The following is a 26,358-nucleotide window of genomic DNA, read 5'->3' as shown; positions in this document are numbered from 1 at the left end:
TGGGGACAAGTATTAATACTTGGTGGTATAGGCCCCCTGGTGAGGACCTTACATGCTAATTGCACTTCCTCCTCTCTCCACTGTGGAATATCAGAGCTAATTTTGATTCCATTAGGAATCTAGTTACAGGCTGCTGAGCTGAATTCACTTTGGGCTAATGATGCACCAGCACTGAGGCTCCCCTACTTCAATCTGAAATCACAAAAGAGCTAAACTTACTAAGAGCTGAAATCACTGAGTGTTGTGTTAAGTAGCGCGGGAGCCTGAAGATATACAGCAGAGCAGTTTGCGGGACAGCTGGCAGAGCAGAGCAGTTTGTTGGATGCCTGGAGCAGCTCATGGGGGCAGCTGGCAGAGCGGAGCCCCGTGGAGAGGAGGGGCAATCAGCTTTTGACCACTTTAAGATGCCCCTTAACCACCACCCCCCCCAACACACACACACATCTCTACTGAGGTTGGGAGGTAAAACTCTGCAGATAAACTTTTGAACTCTGGGGCTGCCCTGACCAGGGACAGAGATTTTTGGGACTTTGGGTGATTCTGGGTTGCTGGACTCAAGAACCAAAGGGAAAGGACATGCCCCAATTTGCTTGGGCTGGGTTTTTTGCTCATGGGTTGTGTTAGGAATCCTGTTGGTGGTGTTTCCCCAACATAATACCACATTGTTTCTCTCGGTTATTAAAAGGCTTCTCTGTGCTTGCGAGAGGGGAAGTATCGCCTCTTGGAGGCGCCCAGCGGGGGAGGTATATATTTGTCCCAGGTCACTGGGTGGGGGCTCGAGCCGGTTTTGCATTGTGTTATTGGATTGGAATGAAACCCCTAGATACTGAACTCAGCCCTTGTTGCTGCCAACTCTGACGGGCAGAAGGGTTACATATATTTCATCAGAAAGTAACAAAAAAGGGCTCTGTGACTACTGAAGGCTTTGTGGTCCTACCACACACCAGGAAAGGAGCAATGAAGGTGGGTCCGCCACACCTAGAAAGGCTGCAGGGAAGCAGCCAGCCAATCAGAACCTGTCAGCGTTCACTCCCCACTCTGAACTCTGGAGTACAGAAGTGGGGACCCGCATAAAAGACCCCCTAAACTTATTTCTACCAGCTTAGGTTAAAACTTCCCCAAGGCACAAATCCTTTCTTTGTCCTTGGATGGTATTGCTGCCACCACCAAGTGATTTAGACAAACATTCAGGGAAAAGGGCCACTTGGAGTCCCTGTTTCCCAAAAATATTCCCCCAAACCCCTTCACCCCCTTTCCTGGGGAGGCTTGACAATATATACTAACAAATAGGTTAACAAAGTGAGCAAAGACCCTTTATCTTTAGGACACTAAAATCAATCAGGTTTTTAAAAGAAGAACTTTATAATAAAGAAAATAATAATGGTGGGGGACAGATAGCTCAGTGGTTTGAGCATTGGCCTGCTAAACCTAGGGTTGTGAGTTCAATCCTTGAGGGGGCCATTTAGGGATCTGGGGCAAAAATTGGGGATTGGGGTCCTGCTCTGAGCAGGGGGTTGGACTAGATGATCTCCTGAGGTCCCTTCCAACCCTGATATTCTATGAAAAGCAGCACCTCTGTAAAATCAGGATGGAAGGTAATTTTACAGGGTAATAAAAAAGATTTAAAACACAGAGGTTTCCCCTCTAGGCTCAACTTCAAAGTTACAAAAACAGGAATAAACGTCCCTCTTAGCATAGCGAAAATTCACAAGCTAAAACAAAAGATAATCTAACACATTTACTTGCTATTACTTACAATTTTTGTAATCTTAGATGCTTATTTCAGGTAGGGTTTTAAGAGATGTTTTTTTCCTGCCCTGGTCCCTCTCTGTCCGAGAGAGAGAGAACAAGGAGAGCACAAACAAAACCTTCCCCCACAGATCTGAAAGTATCTTCTTCCCTTATTGGTCCTTTAGGTCAGGTGCCAGTCAGGTTATTTGAGCTTCTTAACCCCTTACAGGTAAAGGAGGGATTTTATGCTACCCTTAGCTGTATGTTTAATGACAGAACACAAGAGGCTCAGTTAAAAGGACCTGCAGTGCCTAAGCAGTTCAGTTCCTGGCTGGGACCAGAGGAGCAAGGAAGGGTGTTTGTTGCTGATCAATGAAGCTCGAGAACAGAATCAGAAGAAAGGTCCTGGTGGTACTTGCATTCAGTGAGGAGAAAGGATTTAAGCACTTCAGCCCAGGGGTCAGGGTGAAGAGAAAGGAGCTACAGGGGGAAAGGACTATGAAATAGCAGCAGCAAACCAAAGGAAGCAGTACGTTGCTGCTGTGTGTAGGGGTGTCTAGGCTGGGACCTGGAGTAGTGGGTTGGTCCCCGCACCGGCCATTAGCGAATTGGCCTCAGCCCTGACAAGGAGACAAGACTCAGTTGAGAAGCCCAAGTGAAGAGCAGGACTTAAAGGGGCTCAGCAGTGAAGACCATGGTGAGGGGAGACCAACAGTTCCAGTTGGACTCTTTACCTAAGGCCCAAAAAAGGGGCTAGATTTGAAGGGCCCCAAGACAGTGCTGAAGACCCTAATAAGGGCAGACTGTGTGTTGAACTTCTGTTACCCCAAGTTTGACTCTGTGACTTCACCAGAGGGCTGAGACACTGGAGACCCATCCAGCAAGGGCAACAACCCACAAGGGGTGCCAGAACCAAGAAAAACTGCAGCACCTCACCCAGCAAACAAGAGGAACTCGGGCGATGAGCATCTCCTATCACAGGTCAAGGCCCGTTTATTCAGAAGGAGGACCATTCTCGGGGGAGGGCAAGAAATGGGCAGTCTTCCAGTGCTAGGAACAAAGAAGAGTATTCTGGTATCTCTGGCTCAGTAATGGAAACAAGGATGTCATCAGGTGTTGGTGAATCTTTAAAGATCCTATGTATCACAGGAATGTTTATAAATGTAAAAAGAAGAGACAGATTTCATTTGGTATGTAGGCAGAAATGCATCTAAATAAGATTACTTTAATGAATCTGACTGTTTAAAATAGGGTCATGTAACATTTGCGAAGTCAATTGATCTAGTAAAAGAAATCTGTACTCTAAGTGAGAAATCCCATGGAAGTCAGTGACAGAACCCCTATTGACTTTAATAGGGCCATGATGTCACCCTAAATTGTCTGCTTGGCCAGATGATTAATGTACGTTTAATTTTAATAAAATTTCAGTAAAAGAAAATTATGTCCAGACAGCAAGCATGTACAGTACATGAAATAAAGAAATCCAAAGCAGTACTAAGTTTTGGATAATGTGGGCTAGGGATTGTTTACATTATTTGTTAATTAACATGAGAAATACTGTCCATAAGGAGACTGAACGCAGATCATCCACAAATAAAGCACTACACAACACATTTAAAAAGTGCAAGGCAGCATTTAAAAAACCCCTCAAGTTAAGCCTATATTAACTCACCTGATACACTTTCTGTAAAACAGAATTTTTTTTAACTCCACACACACAGTTTATTGAATGAGTGTGAGAGTCAAAGAAAAATGACAAAAACAAAATAAATTTTAAAATTTGCTTTTAGCCAATATGGACAACACTCACCTTGCAGTTTCCCGTAAGCTATGAGAGAGCCACTGAAAGTCACACCACCAATGTATGTGCCAAGATACGCCACAATCTTGGTGAGGTTTGCAGCTGGATCAGTAGCGAAATGAGGATACTCAATCATGTACTCTGCTACACAGGTGAGCACGGCAGCCAAACCTACCAAACTATGGAAAGCAGCCACTAGCTGAGGTAAATCTGAAATCTGGATGCGTTTAGCAATTGTCAAACCTGGTAAGAGTTGGAGACAAAGAATTAAAATATTATAAGGTACTGTTTTATGTGATCATGAGCTTGTGTATTCTGTTCAATAGAGTAATGTCAGTAATTTTGTACCTAGGGGACATTGTACGAATAAGGAAATCAAAAAGTCAGAAATTTATTAGTATTAGACAACAGCCACCTGAGAAGCTTCCACTGGAGTCAGTATTCCTTTTATATGCGGCAGCATAGTCTAAAAAGAGAGGAAATCTGACTAGACTCAGGAGACCAGATTTCAGTTTCTCAGTCAGTAACTAACCTGCAGTGTGAGCTTGGGCAAATCACTTAAGTCTCTCTGTTCCTTAATTTTCTTACTGAGCGAGCTGGGCAACTACAGATCCATTAGTCTGACCTCAATAGTATGCAAGCCTTCAGAACAAATTTTGACGGAAATAATAATTAAAGACCTGGTGGTAACCGGAAAAAGGGATAAAATGCAACAAGGTTTAACAAAGGTAGATTGTGCCAGACTAGACTACCCCAATATCTTTCTTTGATAACTGTTTTTTTTAGACAAGGGGAGTGTAGTAAATTTAATCTGTTTGGACTTTAGCAAGGCATTTGATACAGTAATAAATGGGAAATTATTAGTTAAAATGGAGAAAATTGGGATTAGTACAGTAATTGTGAGGTGGGTGGCTAAAGACATGACACCAAGGGTTGTGCTGAAAGGTAAATTATCGGGCTGCAGGAAGGTTACTAGTGGAGTTCCTCAAGGATCAGCCTTTGAACTTGATCTCATTGAATATTTTCATTAATGACCTTGGTATTGAGCTTTGCAGCAGGACTGGTATCCCACTTGTTACTATGGCAGGGGGACGTGGGTGGGTAAAATGTACTTTGTTGTAAGCAGGCAGCTCCTCATCTGAGAAGTGGGGATCACAATTTTCATCCCACCAGAGTAAACTGCTTTGATAGAAGGATAAAAGCACTCTATAGGCGCTAAGTTAGAGTAAAGATATCAAAAGTGGCCATGTAACCATGAGCTATTAATTTCACTTGTAAGTTATAAAACTGACTTTTACATGGTGCTGTACTCACCTATGGTGCCACCAAGGGTCATTGCACCTGACATCTGAGCCAACAATTCTGGTGATGGTTTAAGGCCTCCAAGAGTAGCCGCCAAACCTCCGGCAACACCTATCATACCCAAAGCATTACCCAGGCGAGCAGTTCCTTGAGTGGACAGACCAGCCAGAGCACCAACACAACACAAGCCTGAGCCCAGATAGATCATCTTTAAAATAATGGAAACACACATATATACATTAAAATCTTTCTGATCATTATGTGAAAGACAGATTTTTTAGTGCTGATGGTTCACAAAGGTGAATTTGATCTTAACCAATGCTCCTGAGGAGGAGTTAGAGATTTTCCTGTGGTGTGCAAATTTGTTGCTGTAATGTGATTGTGGTCATTTTAAAATCTTGTATTTAAATCAAATTTGAGGATTTTTGCTTCAACTGTCCTAATGGGCATGGAAACAATTGTTGATGTTTACTTATGATACATTTGGCTTCCTGTTTACAAAAGAAAAAAAATTAGCTTACATGGATACATTTAAATAATAATTTAAATAGCATAAAATTGGTGTTTGTAAAATACTGTGTCATAAATCCCCGTGACAAAGTTAGTTTAGATTGTTACTGCCACAAAAAATAAAAGGTAATTTATTTCCATTTTCTTAAGTAGTATGATCTGAATCTGAACAAGCAGCACTATAATAAGATATTCTACCTTGTGAGAAATGGGATTATTTTTAAGACCTTCTCTCTTATCATTCCTTCTGGGCTGAATCTTTGTAGACATGGCCTTAGCTCAAAATCCCATCCCTCTACATGTCCCTTGTAAACCACATTTGTTGGGGGGTAAAGTTTTAAGACATAGGTAAAAGAACTCCTACCTTTGTTTTAAATTTTCAAAAAACTCTTCGCTCTCTATTTCGTTCTTAGGTATTGTTAGAGCACTCATTTCAATAGCATTTAAGCTTTATTTCTGCTATTCGTTTTTAAGAGATTTGTTCATAATGCAAAAAACCCTCCTGCTATTTTAGAAATATAAAGATATTTTAAAGAGGTTGTTATTTAGAAACTTTGCAACACTAAAGTCAATGTCCAGGGTTCATTTGCAGGTTTGGAGCTAGCTCATGGAGTTAGCTAACACTTGGCTGCCTGTGTGGAAATAAGCAGAGGATGAAAAGCCATTAATAGTTTGTGCCCTCCAAAGCCTATCAACAGAAAAGTATGACATGTCACTAGCACTCAGTGGATGCTTGCTCTAAAAGCCTGTACTTGACGTACAGACAAGCTCCATATCCCAGCCATCAGGTAAAGGGGAGAGGGAATTCATAATGTAAACTGAAGAGTGAAGCATTCCCAGTAAGTGGAAAGCATGGCAAAGCACAGAGAAGAAAGTAATGCTGAAAGAATAGCAATTCAGTGTGTGGGGGGAGAAAGGGAACAAGACCGACAGAGTGTATTTTTTCCTTTCCCACAATGAAGTTAATGCTACAATAGTTTTGGCATTTAAGTTACTTACAAACCTGCAAAATGTCAGAAAAGTCGTTTGACCTTGTCTTGCCTGGTTCTGATCCCTTGCCCATGTCATCTTACCACATGTATAAATAGCGAGGTAAAACTAGAGGCAATTTGAGAAAGAGTTGGGTGGGAGATGAAGGACAGCGGGATACAGTTCCTTTTGCAGGTTTATTTCAAAACCTGTTTGATCAAAGTGATTTGAACACTGTGTACTTTAAGACCAGTTGCCAAATGGGAAAGAGACCTGCTGAAAGCTGGATCAGCAAATGACAGAAAATGAAGGATCTTCTTACCTGTTCAATATTATAGCCACCCTGGAGAGCAGCTGCATATCCCCCTACAAAGACACCAGCAGGGAGCAGGTACAGGTAATTGTATTCAGGGGGATCAGTAGGACGCTTGAACATATCCAGCATTCTCTGCGTAACCAGAAAGCCACCTTGCCAAAGTACAAAAGAAAAAAAAAAAAAAAAAAAGCTGAAACTAGGCCTTGGCCAACCTACTAGGAAAAAATGTCGTTAATCCTAGTAACCACTGGGACATGAGTAAGGGCTTTGGAAAACTTGGAATCTGGTGTACCAGCCAGTATACAGGTATCTAGAATTAAAGTCATATATAACTACTTTCTTTAGACTACACAGGAAATTCATCCAATTGGAGGGAGGGGTTGGTGGGCTGGAAACCACAGACAGATACCAAGATCTGTAGGACACCACACGGATTTGCAAGGTGGCCTACCCATCTGCCATTACTCTCAATTGTCGACCTGTTCAGCAGCATAGCTCATTGATGATCACACCACTCATCATCCATGCTTGTATCGTACTTCTCTCTACTGTGGGACAGAAATGCACTGACACACACTGGAGTTTCCAATGAAAATTCTGCAGTGGTTGTCCTCTGTTTATGCCACCAACACCCTAACCACATGTCAAAACTTTTACCAACAGAGGTATCAGAAGGGAGATTATGCTTGCTCCCTTCCCTCCCAGTCCAAGCCAGGAACAGTCTTCAAAGGAGTCAGGTGACCTTCCATGTTACATAGTGGAAAGACTTATTTTCCCTATTTTTATTATGAGTCTTTTTGTAGATTGGCCACAATTTTGAACTGGAAAGAAGGGAGATGGACAAATACAATACCATCTCACGATGCAGAGGAATACATGTATTCCATGTAATCACTAAAGTGATTAAACTATAAAGGACCACTGGTGTCCTAAGACTTTCTCCAACAGAAAGTCACATCACAGAAGGGGCACACAAGAATGCAACAACCATACTCGCTTGTTTGCTTTTTAAGTGATTCCAATCCATAAATTAGAGTCCTTTAAATCTATACCACTACAAAAGTGGAAGGTATTAATGGATTGTGGTCACAGTGCATTTTGATTCATGTTCATAGAAAGTTAACATGCTCATACCGGCAATGTTGACAGATGACACAAAAGCGGCAAGCACAGCAAGACCTTGAGGAGTACTTTCAGGGAAATAGTTTCCTCCCATCAATGCCAGCCCACCAACTGCAGTCAGTCCTATTAGAAAAAGATACAAGTAAGTTATTGAATATAAACAGGTGATTATATACCAAGCAGCGATCTCTGATTCAAGAATCAATAGACACCACTTGATTATAGTTTTGCCAAACACTGTACACATTACTGTAGTTTAATCCCTCTGAATTAAGATTGCCAATAATTTTATTTCACTGCAAAAACTATCCCAGTGTGCTACAGAACACATTAGTAAAAAGTAACATACCAATATATTTTTGGAATATAACACATTCAATGTTAACTTACGCAGCACTGGCTGTACATCTATAAATGAAAGGCTGAGTTATTAGGCCACAAATGTGACCTGTTTTATTGTTCATGAGGGCTGAGAACAGCCGTTATTTCCAAAGTGATGGCCAGTTTACTGTCAATCCTAATTTCATTATTAAAATGGCAGTAATTGCAACTCTGTATGGTGTTGTATAAACATTAAGAGGAGATGGCCCGTTTGAAAGATCTTACAGTCCAGGAAAAGCAGACAAAGCTGTTCAGACTCAGACTAGCTCAAGTGCTGGTGTAATTTTTTAAGGGCAAGGAGTGGGTTATAAACCTCACGGAGGTCATTAGTGGGAGACTTTCCAGAAGTGAGTTTTGAGGAGGAACATGAAAGATGGCCACTCCAAGTATAAAAGAGTAACATAGAAGAAGAAGGCATGAAGATGAGAACAGGAGAAGGAGAGAGGCTTAAGAGGAGTGAAGCGAGTAAAAGAGGAAGTAGGAAGAAGTGAAACCAGAGATGTAATCACAGATTGTTTAGGACCTGAAAGGTGAGGACTAAGAGACTTGAATGTGATGTGGAAGGGGAGGGAAGCAGAGAGCAGCAAGCCTGCCACAAGGGAAGGAGACGAAGATGATTTTAGTTGCAGGATTTTGGATAGATTGGAAGGGAGAGGTGTGGTATGCAGGAAAGAGGTTACCATGTCCCAAGCAAAAGACAACCCAGTTATATGGTTAATTGCTTTTAAAAATATGCAGTATGTTTGCCTATACAGATTTGTAACTAATTCTCTTTGAAGAATGCTACCAGTAGTTAGAACTACACATGAAATCTGTTATCTTTGCTATTTATGGCAAAAGGTTCAGTTGGAATAGCACCAAAACTGGCTCCGTGGCATCTTAAATACAGAGGATTAAACTGCTACTAAAAGCTCATAAAATATCATAGCTGCACCCAATATTTCCTCTAGACAACACACATAGCTGCAGGGCAGTCACCTACCTGAGATGGCATTAGTCACGGACATGAGTGGAGAGTGAAGAGCAGGGGTCACACCCCAGACCGTGTGGTACCCTACTATTCCAGCTAAACCAAACGTTGTCACCATCTGTGGGAATGCAGAATTAGGAGCTGCAATGCCCAGTCCCAGCAAACTAGTCAGACCTAAGGAGGACAAGGTTAATGCAAAATTGTGATCTCTGAATGGTTTATTTACATTGCTCCACTGAAACTGTAAGACACATTGAATATGTAAATCAGATTAAGCAGTTGATGACTGTGCATTTCCCGGTGTCCACCCCATTTCCCGAATGTACCCAACTGTACACTGTTGAACACCTCTTACTTCTTGAGACTTCTTGGTGCTCAGATACTATGGTGAAGATACAGCTTGGATTAAAAACCCTCCCTCTTCCTCCATCACAGCATTGTACAATAATTCATTATCATCTTGGACAAATGAGTAGTGCACACCTGATGCCAACGTTACACTACTTTGAGAACACACACATAAGAACATAAGAATGGCCATACTGGTCAGACCAAAGGTCCATCCAGCCCAGTATCCTGTCTGCCAACAGTGGCCAATACCAGTTGCCCCAGAGGGAGTGAACCTAACAGGTAATGATCAAGTGATCTCTCTCCTGCCATCCATCTCCACCCTCTGACAAACAGAGGCTAGGGACACCATTCCTTACCCATCCTGGCTAATAGCCATTAATGGACTTCACCTCCATGAATTTATCCAGTTCTCTTTGAAACCCTGTTATAGTCCTAGCCTTCACAACCTCCTCAGGTAAGGAGTTCCACAGGTTGACTGTGTGCTGAGTGAAGACCAACTTCCTTTTATTTGTTTTAAACCTGCTGCCCATTAATTTCATTTGGTGGCCCCTAGTTCTTATATTATGGGAACAAGTAAATAACTTTTGCATATTTACTTTCTCCACACCACTCATGATTTTATATACCTCTATCATATCCCCCCTTAGTCTCCTCTTTTCCAAACTGAAAAGTCCTAGCCTCTTTAATCTCTCCTCATATGGGACCCATTCCAAACCCCTAATCATTTTAGTTGCCCCTTTTCTGAACCTTTTCTAATGCCAGTATATCTTTTTTGAGATGAGGGGAACTCATCTGTACACAGTATTCAAGATGTGAGCGTACCATGGATTTATAAGGGCAATAAGATATTCTCCATCTTATTCTCTCTCCCTTTTTTAATGATTCCTAACATCCCGTTTGCTTTTTTGACTGCCGCTGCACACTACATGGACGTCTTTGGAGAACTACCCACAATGACTCCAAGATCTTTCGCCTGATTAGTTGTAGCTAAATTAGCCCCCACCATATTGTATGTATAGTTGGTGTTATTTTTTCTAATGTGCATTACTTTACATTTATCCACATTACATTTCATTTGCCATTTTGTTGCCCAATCACTTAGTTTTGTGAGATCTTTTTGAAGTTCTTCACAGTCTGCTTTGGTCTTAACTATCTTGAGCAGTTTAGTATCATCTGCAAACTTTGTCACCTCACTGTTTACGCCTTTCTCCAGATCATTTATGAATAAGTTGAATAGGATTGAGTTCCTTGGGGAACACCACTAGTTACCCCTCTACGTTCTGAAAATTTACCATTTACCCTTTGTTCCCTGTCTTTTAACCAGTTCTCAATCCATGAAAGGATCTTCCCTCTTATCCCATAACAACTTAATTTATGTAAGAGCCTTTGGTGAGGGACCTTGACAAAAGCTTTCTGGAAATCTAAGCACACTATGTCCACTGGATCACCCTTGTCCACATGTTTGTTGACCCCCTCAAAGACCTCTTCTAGATTAGTAAGACATGATCTCCCTTTACAGAAACCACGTTGACTTTTGTGCAACAATTTATGTTCTTCTATGTGTCTGACAATTTTATTCTTTACTATTGTTCCAACTAATTTGCCTGGTATGGACATTAGACTTACCGGTCTGTAATTGCCGGGATCACCTCTAGAACCCTTCTTAAATATTGGCGTTACATTAGCTATCTTCCAGTCATTGGGTACAGAAGCTGATTTAAAGGACAGGTTACAAACCATAATTAATAGTTCCACAATTTCACATTTGAGTTCTTTCAAAATTCTTGGGTGAATGCCATCTGGTCCCGGTGACTTGTTACTCTTAAGTTTCTCAATTAATTCCAAAACCTCCTCTAGTGACACTTCATTCAAACCTCCTCAGATTTGTCACCTACAAAAGACGGCTCAAGTTTGGGAATCTCCCTAACATCCTCAGCCACGAAAACTGAAGCAAAGAATTCATTTAGTTTCTCCACAATGTTTATCATCTTTAAATACTCCTTTTGTATCTCGATCGTCCAGGGGCCCCACTTGTTGTTTAGCAGGCTTCCTGCTTCTGATGTACTTAAAAAACATTTTGTTATTACCTTTTAAGTTTTTGGCTAGTTGTTCTTCAAATTCCTTTTTGGCTTTTCTTATTAAATTTTTACATTTAATTTGGCAGTCTTTATGCTCCTTTCTATTTACCTCACCAGGATTTGACTTCCACTTTTTAAAAGATGCCATTTTATCTCTCACTGCTTCTTTTACATGGTTGTTAAGCCACAGTGTCTCTTTTTTAGTTTTTTTACTGTGTTTTTTAATATGGGGTATACAATTAAGTTGAGCCTCTTTTATGGTGTCTTTGAAAAGTGTCCATGAGGCTTGCAGGGATTTCACTCTAGACACTGCACCTTTTAATTTCTGTTTAACTAACCTCCTCATTTTTGCCTAGTTCCCCTTTCTGAAATTAAATGCCAGAGTGTTGGGCTATTGAGGTGTTCTTCCCACCACAGGAATGTTAATTGTTATTATATTATGGTCCTATTATAGTTACCTCTTGGACCAGATCCTGCGCTCCACTCAGGACTAGATCGAGAGTTGCCTCTCCCCTTGTGGGTTTCTGTACCAGCTGCTCCAAGAAGCAGTCATTTAAAGTATCGAGAAATTTTGACTCTGCATTTCGTCCTGAGGTGACATGTACCTAGTCAATATGGGGATAATTGAAATCCCCCACTATTATTTAGTTCTTTATTTTGATAGCCTCTCTAATCTCCCTTAGCATTTCATTGTCACTATCACTGTCCTGGTCAGGTGGTCGATAATAGATCCCTACTGTTATATTCTTATTTGAGCATGGAACTACTATCCATAGAGATTCTATGGAAAATGTGGATTCATTTAAGATTTTTATTTCATTTGATTCTACATTTTCTTTCACATATAGTGCCACTCTTCCCCCCAGCATGACCAGTTCTGTCCTTCCGATATATTTTGTACCCCGGAATGATTGTTGTTAGGATATAGATATTCAGGCCTGTCTGTAAAGGACTATACGCTAAGAATTTAGGTGTATTCTTATCACTTAGCTAGTTATAGAGAAATAAAAGAAAGAACCAAAATCACTATCTGCTGGTGTAAGGGCCTTCTCTTACTGTGACAGTCTGAGGCCCTGTGCTTAGGCTAAGATCTTTGGCCAAGCAGCAGAGGCAGCCATAAGCTGGGAAGCAAATGGTCAGATCCTCACATTCCAAATTAGTCACATTGAAATAAGATGCTATTGGGCTGTTAGGCATTATCAGGACAGGATTGTATTCCTATCGCCTCCAGAGAAAGGGAAGTGCCTAGAAGATGTAAAAGGAAACTTCATTTTATAGCATCCTGTCTGGCAAGAACTCACTTAACAATAGCTGGGATGTGAAATCCTTATTTCTTTGTTGTTCTATCACTGTAGTCCCCATCTCCCTATTGTTTGTCTGTATAATTTCTGTCTGGTTCTGTGATTGTTTCTGTCTGCTGTATAATTAATTTTGCTGGGTGTAAACTAATTAAGGTGGTGGGATATAATTGATTAAATAATCATGTTACAATATGCTAGGATTGGTTAGTTAAATTTCAGTAAAATGATTGGTTAAGGTACAGCTAAGCAAAACTCAAGTTTTACTGTATAGTCTGCAGTCAATCAGGAACTGTGGGGGGCGAGAGGAATGGGAACAGGGAACGGGGTGGGGAAATTGGAATCATGTTTAGCTAAGGGCAGGAATGGGAACAGGGACACAGGTAAGGCCCCGTGGTGTCAGAGCTGGGAAGGGGGACACTAAGGAAGGAAACTGGAATCATGCTTGCTGGAAGTTCACCCCCAATAAACACCGAATTGTTTGCACCTTTGGACTTTGGGTATTATTGCTCTCTGTTCATGTGAGAAGGACCAGGGAAGTAAGTGGGTGAAGGAATAAGCCCCCTAACAATTGTGTCCCATTGATTGTCCTCACTCCACCAGGTTTCTGTGATCCCTATTATATCAATATCCTCCTTTAACACGAAACACTCTAGTTCACCCATCTTATTATTTAGACTTCTAGCATTTGTGTACAAGCACTTGAAAAACTTGTCACTGTTTATTTGTCTGCCCTTTCCTGATGTGTCAGATTCTTTATCCTCTTCCATCCTCTCCTCCTGACTAAAACCTAGAGAATCTCTATCAATAGACTCTCCTCTAAGAGAAGTCTCTGTCCAATCCACGTGCACCTCTGCAGCAATTGGCTTTCTCCCATCTCTTAGTTTAAAAACTGCTCTGCAACCTTTTTAATGTTAAGTGCCAGCAGTTTGGATCTACTTTTGGGATAGGGGGAGCCTATACAGGAAGGATGGGCTCCACCTAAACCAAAAAGTGTCCCCAGTTCCTAGTAAACCTAAACCCCTCCTGTCTATACCATCATCTCATCCACGCATTGAGACTCTGAAGCTCTGCCTGCCTACCTGGCCCTGCCCGTGGAACTGGAAGTATTTCTGAGAATGCCACCATAGAGGTCCTGGATTTCAGTCTCTTTCCTAGCAGCCTAAATTTGGCCTCCAGGACTTCTCTCCTACCCTTCCCTACATCATTGGTACCTACATGTACCACAACCACCGGCTCCTCCCCAGCACTACACATAAGTCTATCTAGATGCCTTGAGAGATCCTCAACCTTCACACCAGGCAGGCAAGCCACCATATGGTTCTCCCAGTCATCACAAACCCAGCTATCTATGTTTCTAATTATCAAATCTCCCATTACGAACACCTGCCTTTTCCTAATGACCGGAGTTCCCTCCCCCGGATAGGTAACCTCAGTGCGAGAGGATATCCCACCATCATCTGGAAAGAGGGCCCCAACTATGGGAAGGTTTCCCTCTGCTCCTGTTGACTGCTCTCCTTCTCTGGGCCTTTCATCCTCCTTAACAGTGCAGAGGCTGTCTGACCGGAGGCGGGACAAATCTACAGTCTCCTGGAACGCCTCATCAACATACCTCTCTGCCTCCCTTAGCTCCTCCAGTTCCGCCACCCTGGCCTCCAAAGCCCGTACACGGTCTCAGAGGGCCAGGAGCTCCTTGCACTGAATGCACACATATGCCAGCCGCCCACAGGACAGGTAATCATACACGCTACACCGAGTGCAATAAACAGGATAGCCCCCACTCTGCTGCTGGGCTTCTGCCTCCATTCTCTCCTACAGCTACCTAGGTTAATGATAGGTTTTTGTTTAAATCAAGATGTTTTGATTATAGTCTAGTTTAAAGGTTTTAAAGAATGGCAAGTGTACCTCACCCCCTTTGTAGTGATCACTACAAAAGGTTCCTCCTCCCCCCAAACCCCCCGCCGGCTCTTCTGCTGGTAGTAGCTCACCTTACCTGATCACTCTCGTTACAGTGTGTATGGTAACACCCATTGTTTCATGTTCTCTATATATATAACTCTCCCCACTGTATTTTCCACTGAATGCATCCGATGAAGTGAGCTGTAGCTCACGAAAGCTTATGCTCAAATAAATTGGTTAGTCTCTAAGGTGCTACAAGTACTCCTTTTCTTTTTGTGGATACAGACTAACACAGTTGCTACTCTGAATACTTTTCCCATGTAGACAAGCCTAAGGTTCCAAAAGGCTGAATTTAGCACACAACACGCTGACATTGCAACTACATCCAGGGTTAGGTGACTAAGTTCTCTCACCTGCAGTGTATGCTGATGCAGTAGTCATAGTTTTTCTAAAAGGTGTGATCATGGCTACCTTCTCAGCTTCCAGCTCAGCCACACTCTTCTGTTTCACAGGGACTCCCTGAGGAATGTTGTTTGGTGGAGGTGCTGGAAAAATCACCTTGCCATCCTGACAATACAAAAAGTTAGAGTTACTGCTAGAATGACAGATGGCTTGCCCAGCTGGTCATTGCTGCTTGTTCAAAAAATAAATTCTTTAGACAAGAGTCAAGATCCAAATCAAAGAATGATGGGTGAAAATCTGGTTTGTGGCTTGTCAAATAAGAGCCATAATTATGAATAGAATGGTCTTCATAACAAACATCTTTTTAGACAAAGTTAAAGATTATTGTACAGGACAGTGGAACCAGAGGTGGGCAGGGGCTAGAACCCCCGCAATGGAAACATTGAAAGGGCTGATGTATGTTTCTGCCCTCCCCTCCCCTGCAAATATCTCAGAGGCAAGGGCAGGATCCAGCTAGGTTTCTGACCCAGAGGAGGGGCTGGTACGCGAGATTGGGCCGGCCATCAGGAAGCAGGTAGGAACAATTCTCTTCTCCCTATCTTCCAACCACTACAGGTCCTGGAAGAGACACTCAGCTTGGGGGAGGGCAGGAATGTGTGTGCCAGCCACTGGGGTGGGGAGCCAGGGCACCAGGAACTGCCATACAAACAGAAGTAGGAATTTCCAGGTCATCCCTCGCCAGCCTGGAGCTGGTTCCCCCGCCACATCCAGTCTCAGTAGCTTCCCTCGCTCCCCCTCTTGTACCTCCCGTTCCCCACTGACAGTAGCATCTCCCCACCCCCATTATTATTTATTCACAGAATTAACATTGTGCTAGGCACCTGAGGGAGTATATTATACTAGCAGCTAGAATTCCCAATCAATATCAGGGCCCCACTATGCTAGGCACTGCACAACATACAGTAAGAGCTTTGCTCTTTGCTAAAGAACTTACAATCTAAATACACAAGACAAACAAGGGCCAGGAGGGCAAACAGAAGTACAGAAAGGTTAAGCAACCTGCCCACGGTCATACAGCATGTCAGTAGTAGAGTGGGTAACAGTCTCCTGACTATCGGCCCAGTGCCTTATCTAAGCCATGTTGCCTCTCAAACATATAGACAGACATATTTCCTGCCCAGAGGAGTCTCTCTTGATTACATGTACTGTTAAGCACACGTTAGGACAAAAAAGCACAATACAGTATCTATATATAACTCATTTCCTTCCCAGTTAAAGTTGAATTAGTTTCCTCATATTCCAAGGTCTTATTCCAGGTTCTAGTGGACAGACACCAATATCACAATGAACAATCCCTCTCATTTAAACGTTCCATAAGATCACAAACGAGGCACATTAATATGGAAAGAGGAGAAATTTGCATTACCATTGCCGATGCTGGACCTGTTCTATGAATAAATTAAGGCCTTCAAGTTTCCTTTGGCTTTGACCTACGCTAAAAAACAACTTGAAAGGACACGGTCTACTTGATCTATTTTTAAATGTAATGTTAAAATTCTATTTCTGCTAGAGCTCCCTTTAAGTAGAATCTCCTAATTTTTATTTGTTTAAATTCCTTAAAAATAGATTTTAGAAGTTTTATTTTTATTTTATTTTTCTGCTCCCTTTAGGATGCTTATAAGGATCTTTTCAGCAAGGGGAACACTGACTATAAATGCAAACAGCATAAATGTTTACTCAGAAAGTATTGTCAAAATTCACAAAGCAAGCAAACAAAAAATACAGAAAAACATTTTTGTTTTTTGCAGTTACAGAAATCTTAGGCTTTTCTGTTAACTGTAGTAGGCACAGCATTTTCAGATAGATGTCTTTTTCAAATTGATGGTGGCCCTTTAATAAAAAAAAGTAGTGATAACACAATCATTGCACAGACCAGAGGAATGTTTAACATGAACACAAGAACAAGGCTGTGTTTCACAAGCTACACATAAAAGACAGAAAATATTTACCTCCTTAGTATGGATTTAAGGAGATTTCAATGATAAGTCTGGGAAGTAAACAAAAATATGTTATTAAGACATAGTATGCTGACTTACCTTCATTACCACAGTGCCTCTAACAACATGGTCCAGAGTGCCATAGTCAAATTGGTCCTTCAGATCGAAGTAGAAGTTTTCCTTATCAGGACTTATAGCCTTTAGAAGTTTGGTAACATTGTTGGAGTACAGAGTACTGGCCTGGGTAGCCATTCTGCTTGGAAGGTCTGTGTAACCTATATGTGTAACTCCCTAAATAAAACCAAGTGAAATATTTAAAAGTCCAGTATAATTCTCAAAAGAAACAGGGTTTCTAAACATCCCAAATCTTTCTGGATATGCACATCAAGTAGCAAGTTTAGTTTTAGTACAGGTTTGTATAGATTTTAATGAGTTACAAAACAAACTGTTGCATTAAGATTTACACTTATTGTTTGTGTTTTTTACCAACAGTGTTTATATCACAACATGAGTAAATCCATCCACTTTGCACACCATTGGGATTAAGCCTGAATGTTAAGAGGGATGCACTACCTGAGCATTTTTTCATCTCTAATTTCAAAAATACTCTGTTATAACTTCAGGTACTTTAAGCAGCCAGATGAGAGGTGGACAGAATAGCCTATTAAGTCTTTTCAGTCTTTTGGGAGAGCGTTAAGGGTGTGTTCCCAGACTGATGAGGGGATGGAAAGGAGCTTTTTTGTAGTTGGTTGTCTGGCTGAGTCGAGTTATTTGTCCTTGGCTATATTTGCTTTTTTAATCACAATCATAAAATTGTGGGGTGAAAGGACCTTAAGAGGTCATCTAATCCATTCCCCCATGCTGAGGCAGGATCAACTATAACTACACCATCCCTGACAAGCGTTTGTCTAACATGATCTTAAAAATCTCCAGCAATGGGGATTCCACAATCTCCTTTCGTAACCTATTCCAGTTCTTAACTATTCTATAGTTAGGAAGTTTTTCCTAACATCTAACCTAAATCTCGCTTGCTGCGGACTAAGCAGATTACTTCTTGACCTACTTTCAGTTGATATGGAGCACAATTGATCATCATTGTCTTTACGACAGCGTTTAACATACCTAATTATACTAAACTATTAGACTATTATAAGGTTGCCCTTCAGACTTCTTTTCTCAAGACTAAATATGCCCCCCTCTCTTCTTTTTTAACCTTTCCTCATAGGTCACGTTTTCTAAACCTTTTATAATTTTTTTTTTGCTTTCCTTTGGACTGCCTTCAGTACATCCACATTTTTCTTGGAGCGTGGCACCTAAAACTGGACAAAATACTCCAGCAGAAGACTCACCATGTCTAGTAAGCAGTACAATTACCTCCCATGTCTTAGCTACAACAATCTTTGTTAATTCACTCCTGAATGATATTAGCCTTTTTTTGCAACTTCATTTCATTGTTAGCTCATGTTCAATTTGTGATCTACTATAACTCCCAGATCTTTTTCTGCAGTACTACTTCCTGGCCAGTTATTTCCCATTTTGTATTTGTGTATTTGATTTTTCCTTCCTAAGTGTGGTACTAAATGTTGCAATGTTTAAGTTAGTTTCAGGGTGCTTAGAAACTTTCTATATGTATCATTTTATTGTTCAAATCTAAAGAAATAAAATAATTTAACTTCTAAGACTATGAAGACGTATTTCTGTTCTGTGAAACTGAAGTCTGCCAAAGAGATGTAAATTATATTCATTAGCAAAAGAAAAAATAGTTACTATCAATTTTCAACAGAACACAACATTTAACTGAAATAGTCAAATTATTTAACCTACCAAATTAGACAGATTTGGTCTTTTTGAATTAGGTATCCCAAAACAAGTTAAGTTAAATACAGAAGGAGAAAAAAATATCAGGCTATGGCTACTTTACAGCTTATGTTGATATAAGTTATATCACTTAGGGATGTCAATAAGCCACCCTGAGCGACCCAAGTTACACCAACTTAAGTGCTGGTGTGGACAACGTAATGTTGGCGGGATGGCTTCTCCTACCGACATAGCTACTGCCACTTGTGGGGCTAAAGTAATTAGGTTGACAGGAGAGCTCTCCCACTGGCATAGAGTGTCTGCATTAGCAGTTCCGCTGTAAGCTCTGTAGTGTAGCCATAGCCTTTGTCATAGCTGAGGCAGATCAGTCTTTACCAAGTCTAAGAAACATGATCTGTTTAAAGGCAATCCTTCTTGAGCAGGCCTTGAATTACATTTGTCTTTTAAAAATATGACTGGTGACAAAGTGTTAGTCATATATCTTTTTTTTTTTTTTTTAAGCCTATATGGTAGACCAGGAAGCTACACATTTTTAGTGTTTAGTTTATAAGCTGTGGAGTCCTCAGACTACACACACTCTTATAAATCCAGAACAGCTGCATAAGAAAGCCCATACCTTGTGTACATAAAGCTCTCCTGGTTTAGTAGTTTCAAAATTTCCTCCTGCTTCTGAAGCTAAATCCACAACAACTGAACCTTCTTTCATTGATTCAATCATGTCTTTACGAAACAAGATAGGAGCTTTTTTACCTGGTAAGACAAGAAAACATAGCAGGCTACACTTACGTGTCACATCCTGTGGCTAATATCCAAGGGCCAAATTCTCCCCTCAGAGAAATATACCTATCTGCATATAGTTACCACACAACTCAACAGAAATTGTATGTGAACATTAAGGAGGGAATTTGGTCTCTAGTTTGAATGTTTTCAAACTCATATGTGACCTACATTTGTGTGTATTTGCAGAGAGAAAAGATAGTATAATTTTTTCCCCAAATAAGTGTAAAACCTCCTCATGACCCCTCAAGAAATAATAAAATGCTGTTCTCCCAAAAGCACATTTTTAGTTACGTAAAAAACAATGTTAAAAGATGCTATTCTGCATTTCGTTTTATTTTATTTATCTTTGGGATATGACCTGCAAATTTACCTTCGAAAAATAAACTAAAAGTATTTCTAAAGTGCCTCTGGGTCTCCAAATACAAGCAGCAATAGAATCTAGGAGCATTGTCATCCCTATTCATTCCAGGTGTATGGTTTCTGCAGAAGTTAGGCCTGGATCTTGCAAAGGGATTCAGCCAGTGGAATCCCAATAAATCCAATCAAACTATGCAAGCGAGTCTCTTTATGCAACAGGGCCCTTAAAAGAGCAACTTCAAGCTTATTTAAGTGAGAGAATGCATTTATTTCTGGATTTTTCTTGTGTAAGCAAATATTGAAATAATCTATTGACAAGAAATGAAGGTAAGGAAGGTCTATGAGGAGAAATTTCAGATCTCACAGCTGAAGTCACACCCAACAATTACCAATGCCACACACAAACGGTTAAAAGAATATTAAGGTTGCAAAACAAAGCACTCAGAAATTGCTTGTCCATGCAACCTTAAACTCTGATCCCCCTTGTTTCGATTCAAATTTTAATTACATGATCACAAGCTACTATTGCAGAACGATTTGTCTTATTCACTGCACATGTTCCAGAGTCAATTAGGCAGGAGTTCTGCAGAGCCTTACATCATTTAGAGCAAATTCCTTTTATATTTACAATAGCATAAAGATAGTACACATAGAAGTCAACAGACTTCATGTTTACAACAGTGTAACAGAGCATAATTTGGCCACCAACATCTAGGTTGGATAGTATAGAATGAATCAAAATAATTTTAGTTATGTTATATGTACAAAGAATATGAGGATTGTGTTAAAAGGAGAAATATTTAAATTAATTTAATCTGCACAGAGTTTTTTAAATTTTGACTGATAAAAGAAACTGTACATTTTCCCAATACCTAATTATTTTCTAGCAAGACTGACGGAACTTCACAAAATCAAGAGTCCTGAGGCTGCGGAAGAGTGCTGAGTGCGTGGCAAAATAGTACATTAGAATCACCAAGGTCAAAGACAGAGAGCCATCCCTGAAAGGTCTAAGGACCAGGAACCCCAACAGCAAAGGAGGCCCCTCTAACAAGAAAGTCCTTGATAAGGGAGGAATAGTGCAGCATGATTCGCTGGTTACTCCCCTCTGGACTGAACATCTGTTTTACACAAGGCATCAGCTGTGGGAAAGACAAATATGGCAACCTCTTCAAGAACTAGAACCCATCAACAGAAGAGGAGGGACAGATTTATGTAAAGCTGAATTACCAACAGCCTTCTGCTCCCTTGCACTGGAGTCAAGATAGCCCCAAAGATGCACAAACTTACCTGAGGTTAGTGGAGATTGAATATTAAAAGTATTCAGAGCAGAAGAGGAAAACGTGTCTGCTGCATTGGTGACGTACCAGGAATAAGAGCTGTACTGATGATGATGTCAACTTCTTGGCATTGTTTGGCAAAAAGTTGCATTTCAGCTTCAATAAACTCTTTGGACATTTCTTTTGCGTACCCGCCTTGCCCCTCTCCAGATTCCTTTAAATCTACTTCTAAAGGCTCAGCACCAAGAGATTTGAATTGCTCCAAAGCTGCAGCTCTAAAGGTTTAGACAAAACACAGACCACAGAAAAGTCAAGTCAGCTTTTGTAGTGACAATTCAATCCATCCAGGATTTTATTGGAGACCCTTATAGTATCAATGAGAGAGGAAGAGCACAGAGAGAAAGTATGGTCCAATGACCAGTTACTCCTCTGTAAAATGGGCATAACAGCATTTTAGTACATGACAGAGATGTTTGAGGATATATACATTAAAAATCATGAGGCACTCATACTATAATACAGAACATAATCACCCCAGATAGACTGCAGTTGTTCCTGCACTCACATAATCTTATTATTGCAGGATTTTATTAACGTCAGGTGGCAGCACAGTGCAAAATATAAAGTTTCCAGAGACTACTTTCCAATTTCAATATAATCTCAACATGCAAGGAATTATCCACAGAAATCCTTGCACATCAAGATGAAAATATTCAGCTTGCTGATCACATGTATTTTGAAAACTTGGAAAGTCTAAGGTGGAATTTAATTTCTGCATCTGAGAAACAATCCATTGGGAAGAATGCTTGCTTCTCCTCCTCCCCCATCCCACACACACTTTATATAATCAATTGTTATTTTTAAATGTAATGGATTGAAAGCTGTTTCCATAATCAGAGTGCTTCTGTCAGAATTTTTGCAGCATTTCACTCCATAAAAAAATTGATATGTATTCATTTTTATTTCTTCAAATTTGACAAAAGGTATATCCAAGCCTTTGGTGCTTGAAAACATAACCAGATACACAATATTACTACCAATACAACGTATAAGGGCTAGAAAATATGACCTATGAAAAAAGATTGAAATAATTGGATTTGTTTAGTCTTCTCTTTTCCAGACAGAGAGGACATGATAACAGTTTTCAAGTACATAAAAGGTTGTTAAAAGGAAGAGAGAGAAAAATTGTTCTTCTTACCCTCAGAGGATAGGACAAGAAGCAATGGGCTTAAATTGCAGTAAGGGAGGTTTAGGTTGGACATTAGGAAAAACTTCCTAACTGTCAGGGTGGTTAAGCACTGGAATAAATTGCCTAGGGAGGTTGTGGAATCTCCATCATTGGAGATTTTTAAGAGCAGGTTAGACAAACACGTGTCCAGGATGGTCTAGATAATTCTTAGTCATGCCATGGTATAGGGGAGTGGACTGTATGACCTCTCGAGGTCCCTTTCTGTCCTATGATTCTAGGATATGCACACAATAATTCAATAAAAGCAAATCCTTTAATGAGAGAAACAAACATTTAAGGCTCATGAGGGAAATTTTTCTGGGCCCCCATTACCCCATTATTCCTGGCTTGCCTCTTAAAAATGCCTTTGGAACAGGAGAATGATCTCTGAGGCAGAGGAAGCAGTCTTAGGATGGTAGCATTTAAAATGTCTCATACTGCTGACTCTGCTTCTCTAACTCAGTGCTTGAGTGGGTTGTATCTCTGCTTCCCATTCAATGGCAAGGAAAAAGCCTTGCTCAGGAATTCCCAGATGGCCTCACTCTGGGATACAGGATAGCAGGGTTTCTGGGAAACATAGTCCCTTGTGGTAGCCAAGTAGTCCTGGTCTGAGGCAAGGCATGCTGGGAAATAAGAGTATATAAACCTTGCCTCCTCTCTTTCTTTCCTCCCCTGCAGCTTCCAGATAAGCAGAGACCTGAAAGGTGCTGAGGGGTTTCTCCTGAAAGTTTGAACAAGTAAACACTCTTTCATTCATTTTACTCGTATAATCCTCTGGCTTTAGTGGGTTCTAAGCCACTTCTTATGAACAATGTGAATGACTGAGGATATGATTTTTCTATTTTGGGGTGAACTGAAATAAAATCCTTGGCAGGATGATTTGTTTACACTCCACCATTTCATGAAAAGCTAAAGATAAGCTTGAGTTGCCACTAACATTTTAAAGGTTTCAGAGTAACAGCCGTGTTAGTCTGTATTCGCAAAAAGAAAAGGAGTCCTTGTGGCACCTTAGAGACTAACCAATTTATTTGAGCATGAGCTTTCGTGAGCTACAGCTCACTTCATCAGATACAACATTTTAAACACTCACACTTACCTGGTATCAAATCCTCGAACCACTGCTCCCATTGATTTAGCTGCTCCTGCAGAAGCTAGCCCTGCAACTCCCCCTCCAATTATAAGAACCTAAAATAACATTTGTTATTAGAGATCAAGCTACATACAAAGTGATCTGGAAAAGTGGCACCAATTCTGTTTGACATAGTACAGAATTCCCCATAGGGAATGTGACTCATTGACCAGATCTATTTAACAGATTACCTTACCTTAGAGTACAGGGTCCAAATTGACTAGGGTATAGTTCATAATATCATATTATTTAATGAAATTCATTTCTAATGTCTAATAATTTGGGAGTCAGCCCATATACAGCATAGAGTCTACATAGACTGACGTAAGGAATATATGTTTCCTCCATTTTACATAAACTTTGGTTTCCCATTCTCAACTGATTTTCTTTCATTCCCCCCCACTAAACCCAACCAATGGCCACTTCTATCAGGATTCTAAGACACCAAAGTTCCAGCCTGACAATCCCAAATAGTTTCCAAAACCCTCCCCACCCTGCTAATGCATGAACTGATTTTATATCAGAAGCTTAAACTGAAAAAGTTAAGCATAAGTGAAATTTATTGAAGTTCAACATTCTTTATATGCAGAGTTGCAGACAATGAAAACTTTGCCTGAATAAGGAGTGACTCAGAATTAATAAACAGGTTCTAAAATCTGAAACTAAAGCCAAGCCCATCAAAAAATATTTAACACCCATCAACAGGGGTTTGCTCTACTCATGAAATCACCTCTGCTACAGAATAAATTTTCTCAGTCCACATACCTTGGCAGGAGGAACTTTACCAGCAGCTGTGATCTGACCAGTGAAAAATCGACCAAAGTGATTTGCTGCTAGTACAACAGCCTTGTAACTGTCAAAGGAAAAAGATGAGAACATAGTATCACTATTTTTCCATGTCCAACTCCCACCCAGCCATTGCAGCAGTCAAAGAGGCACACATTTAAGCATAGGCATAGTTTGACTTCTATATTTGGGGTGGGATGACAGCTCCAGTAAGGCCAATGGGGCCACACGTGGGGGGGGACCAATTCCACGGCTTGCAGTCGGCGGGGGGAGGGGGGAATGCCCCCCTCCTTTCCCCTCCCAAACAACACCCACGCATTTAAGTGAAACATGCAAACTGATGTAAAAGCTATACGTTTATGCTCAAAAAACACTTGAAAATGTAGTCAAAACAAGCATTTGTCATATGCCATGGAGAAGTGCTAGCCAGTTAAGGATGCAAATCACTTATAACAAGCCACTCTAAACACTTATTTTTGAGCCTCTAATTTTGATTGAAACTTGCCCATATTTATTCTGAACATAAATGTTCTTTAAAAAAGTTTGAGTCTTTTTGCAAAAGTTAAAGTTCCAGATCTCTAAAAAAAAAAAAATAGCCTGAATGAAATGTTTGTCTGTATGCATCCCTGTAGCTCAAAATGCTTATTACTTCTTTCTATACAATTGGTACTTAAATCTTCTTAAAACCTTACAATGCACTTTCTACTTAAGAGCATGTATTCGTGGGGCAGTGGAAGATTTCTGATGTCTCTAACCATTCATTCCCTTGCCTGGGGTTTTAAAATGTGATAAATATATTGACACTTAGCAACTAACTTTAACAGTTTACAATCCTGGAAGTTAAGTTCTGCAGCATCAGCTCTCTTAAGTATGCATAATGTGAGGATCTGCATACAGGGAAACTGCAGAGTACAGTAACTGTGATGTAAAGGTAGTACGGTCTGGGTGAGTAAGCACACAGCTGGGAGTCAAGAACTTTCTCATCTCAGGTTTATCAATGAATCCTTGTGTGGTTTTGGATAAGTTGCTTAACCTTTGTGCCTTGGTTGCGCCATCTGAAAACAGATAATACCCTACTTGACCGTAAAGGCGTGTTTGGAGGCTTAGTTAATATTAGTACAGCAGATTGTAATGTAATGTAATATGCTAATCACTTCATGCTGCCCCATTAGGTCTTTTCATTGGCCAACTTGCATTTCCGTAAATAGCAACGTGTTGACTAGCGTACTTGTTTCCTACTGTGCTCAATCTTCCTTTTTTTCCAGTGATTTTGCAAAGCGTAAACTGTAAGAAAAGGAGCAAATGTCCTTTTAAGTGCAGGAACATTATTACTAACTTCTCCAGTGTAGAACGCAGCTTAGTCTTGTGGAGAAGGAAACAAAGGAGCCTTGGGGCCTCATTAAGGGAGTAAAGTTCTTCTGGTGTATGCTTCATGCCCTATTTCCCAATTCTCTTATTTTGGTCTCTGTTTTGTTGGAAATAAACTGGGACTTATTTCCTGCTCACCAGGAGTCCAAACATTTTACAGTAAGATATGGGATACCGACAATTCCGTATCTGCGCTATATTGGTGTTTAACACAATAAGAAACATGCTAATTGTTCTGGATTCACCAAAACATTAATTTTAAGTGTATATTCTTTAGGAGGTCTTATGACTATCTCTAGTTCTGTACACAAAAGAATGCCTATTCTTTGGGTCAAAACTTATATTTTAAAGTTATAAAATTTATATTATGACATCCTGTCACATTCTATTAAAACTATATAAGATGAATGAGAAGACATGCAGAATAATTATTCAAGCCATTACCTGGTTTTCTCTAGTATAATTTAAAAAATAACATCAGCTGTATA

General features: G+C 40.4%; 1 protein-coding gene across 3 annotated transcripts in view; it reads right to left on the bottom strand.

Annotated features, from left to right (window-relative positions):
* The window catches only part of NNT (nicotinamide nucleotide transhydrogenase), a 71,671-nt gene that overhangs the window by 31,833 nt on the left and 13,480 nt on the right, over window positions 1-26,358 (bottom strand). For all 3 annotated transcript variants that reach the window (XM_077816825.1, XM_077816827.1, XM_077816826.1), the window contains exons 5-15: window positions 24,482-24,569; window positions 23,684-23,772; window positions 21,447-21,634; window positions 19,562-19,695; window positions 17,227-17,418; window positions 15,142-15,295; window positions 9,115-9,276; window positions 7,764-7,874; window positions 6,636-6,781; window positions 4,847-5,042; window positions 3,542-3,775 (exon numbers count right to left, since the gene is read on the bottom strand). In XM_077816825.1, the coding sequence (XP_077672951.1) occupies window positions 3,542-3,775; window positions 4,847-5,042; window positions 6,636-6,781; window positions 7,764-7,874; window positions 9,115-9,276; window positions 15,142-15,295; window positions 17,227-17,418; window positions 19,562-19,695; window positions 21,447-21,634; window positions 23,684-23,772; window positions 24,482-24,569 (1,694 nt within the window). The remainder of the gene's footprint in view (window positions 1-3,541; window positions 3,776-4,846; window positions 5,043-6,635; window positions 6,782-7,763; window positions 7,875-9,114; window positions 9,277-15,141; window positions 15,296-17,226; window positions 17,419-19,561; window positions 19,696-21,446; window positions 21,635-23,683; window positions 23,773-24,481; window positions 24,570-26,358) is intronic.

The sequence above is a fragment of the Eretmochelys imbricata genome, chromosome 5 (genome assembly GCF_965152235.1).
Source record: "Eretmochelys imbricata isolate rEreImb1 chromosome 5, rEreImb1.hap1, whole genome shotgun sequence".
Classification (NCBI taxonomy): domain Eukaryota; kingdom Metazoa; phylum Chordata; order Testudines; family Cheloniidae; genus Eretmochelys; species Eretmochelys imbricata.
This window is presented reverse-complemented; position numbering and strand designations above follow the sequence as displayed.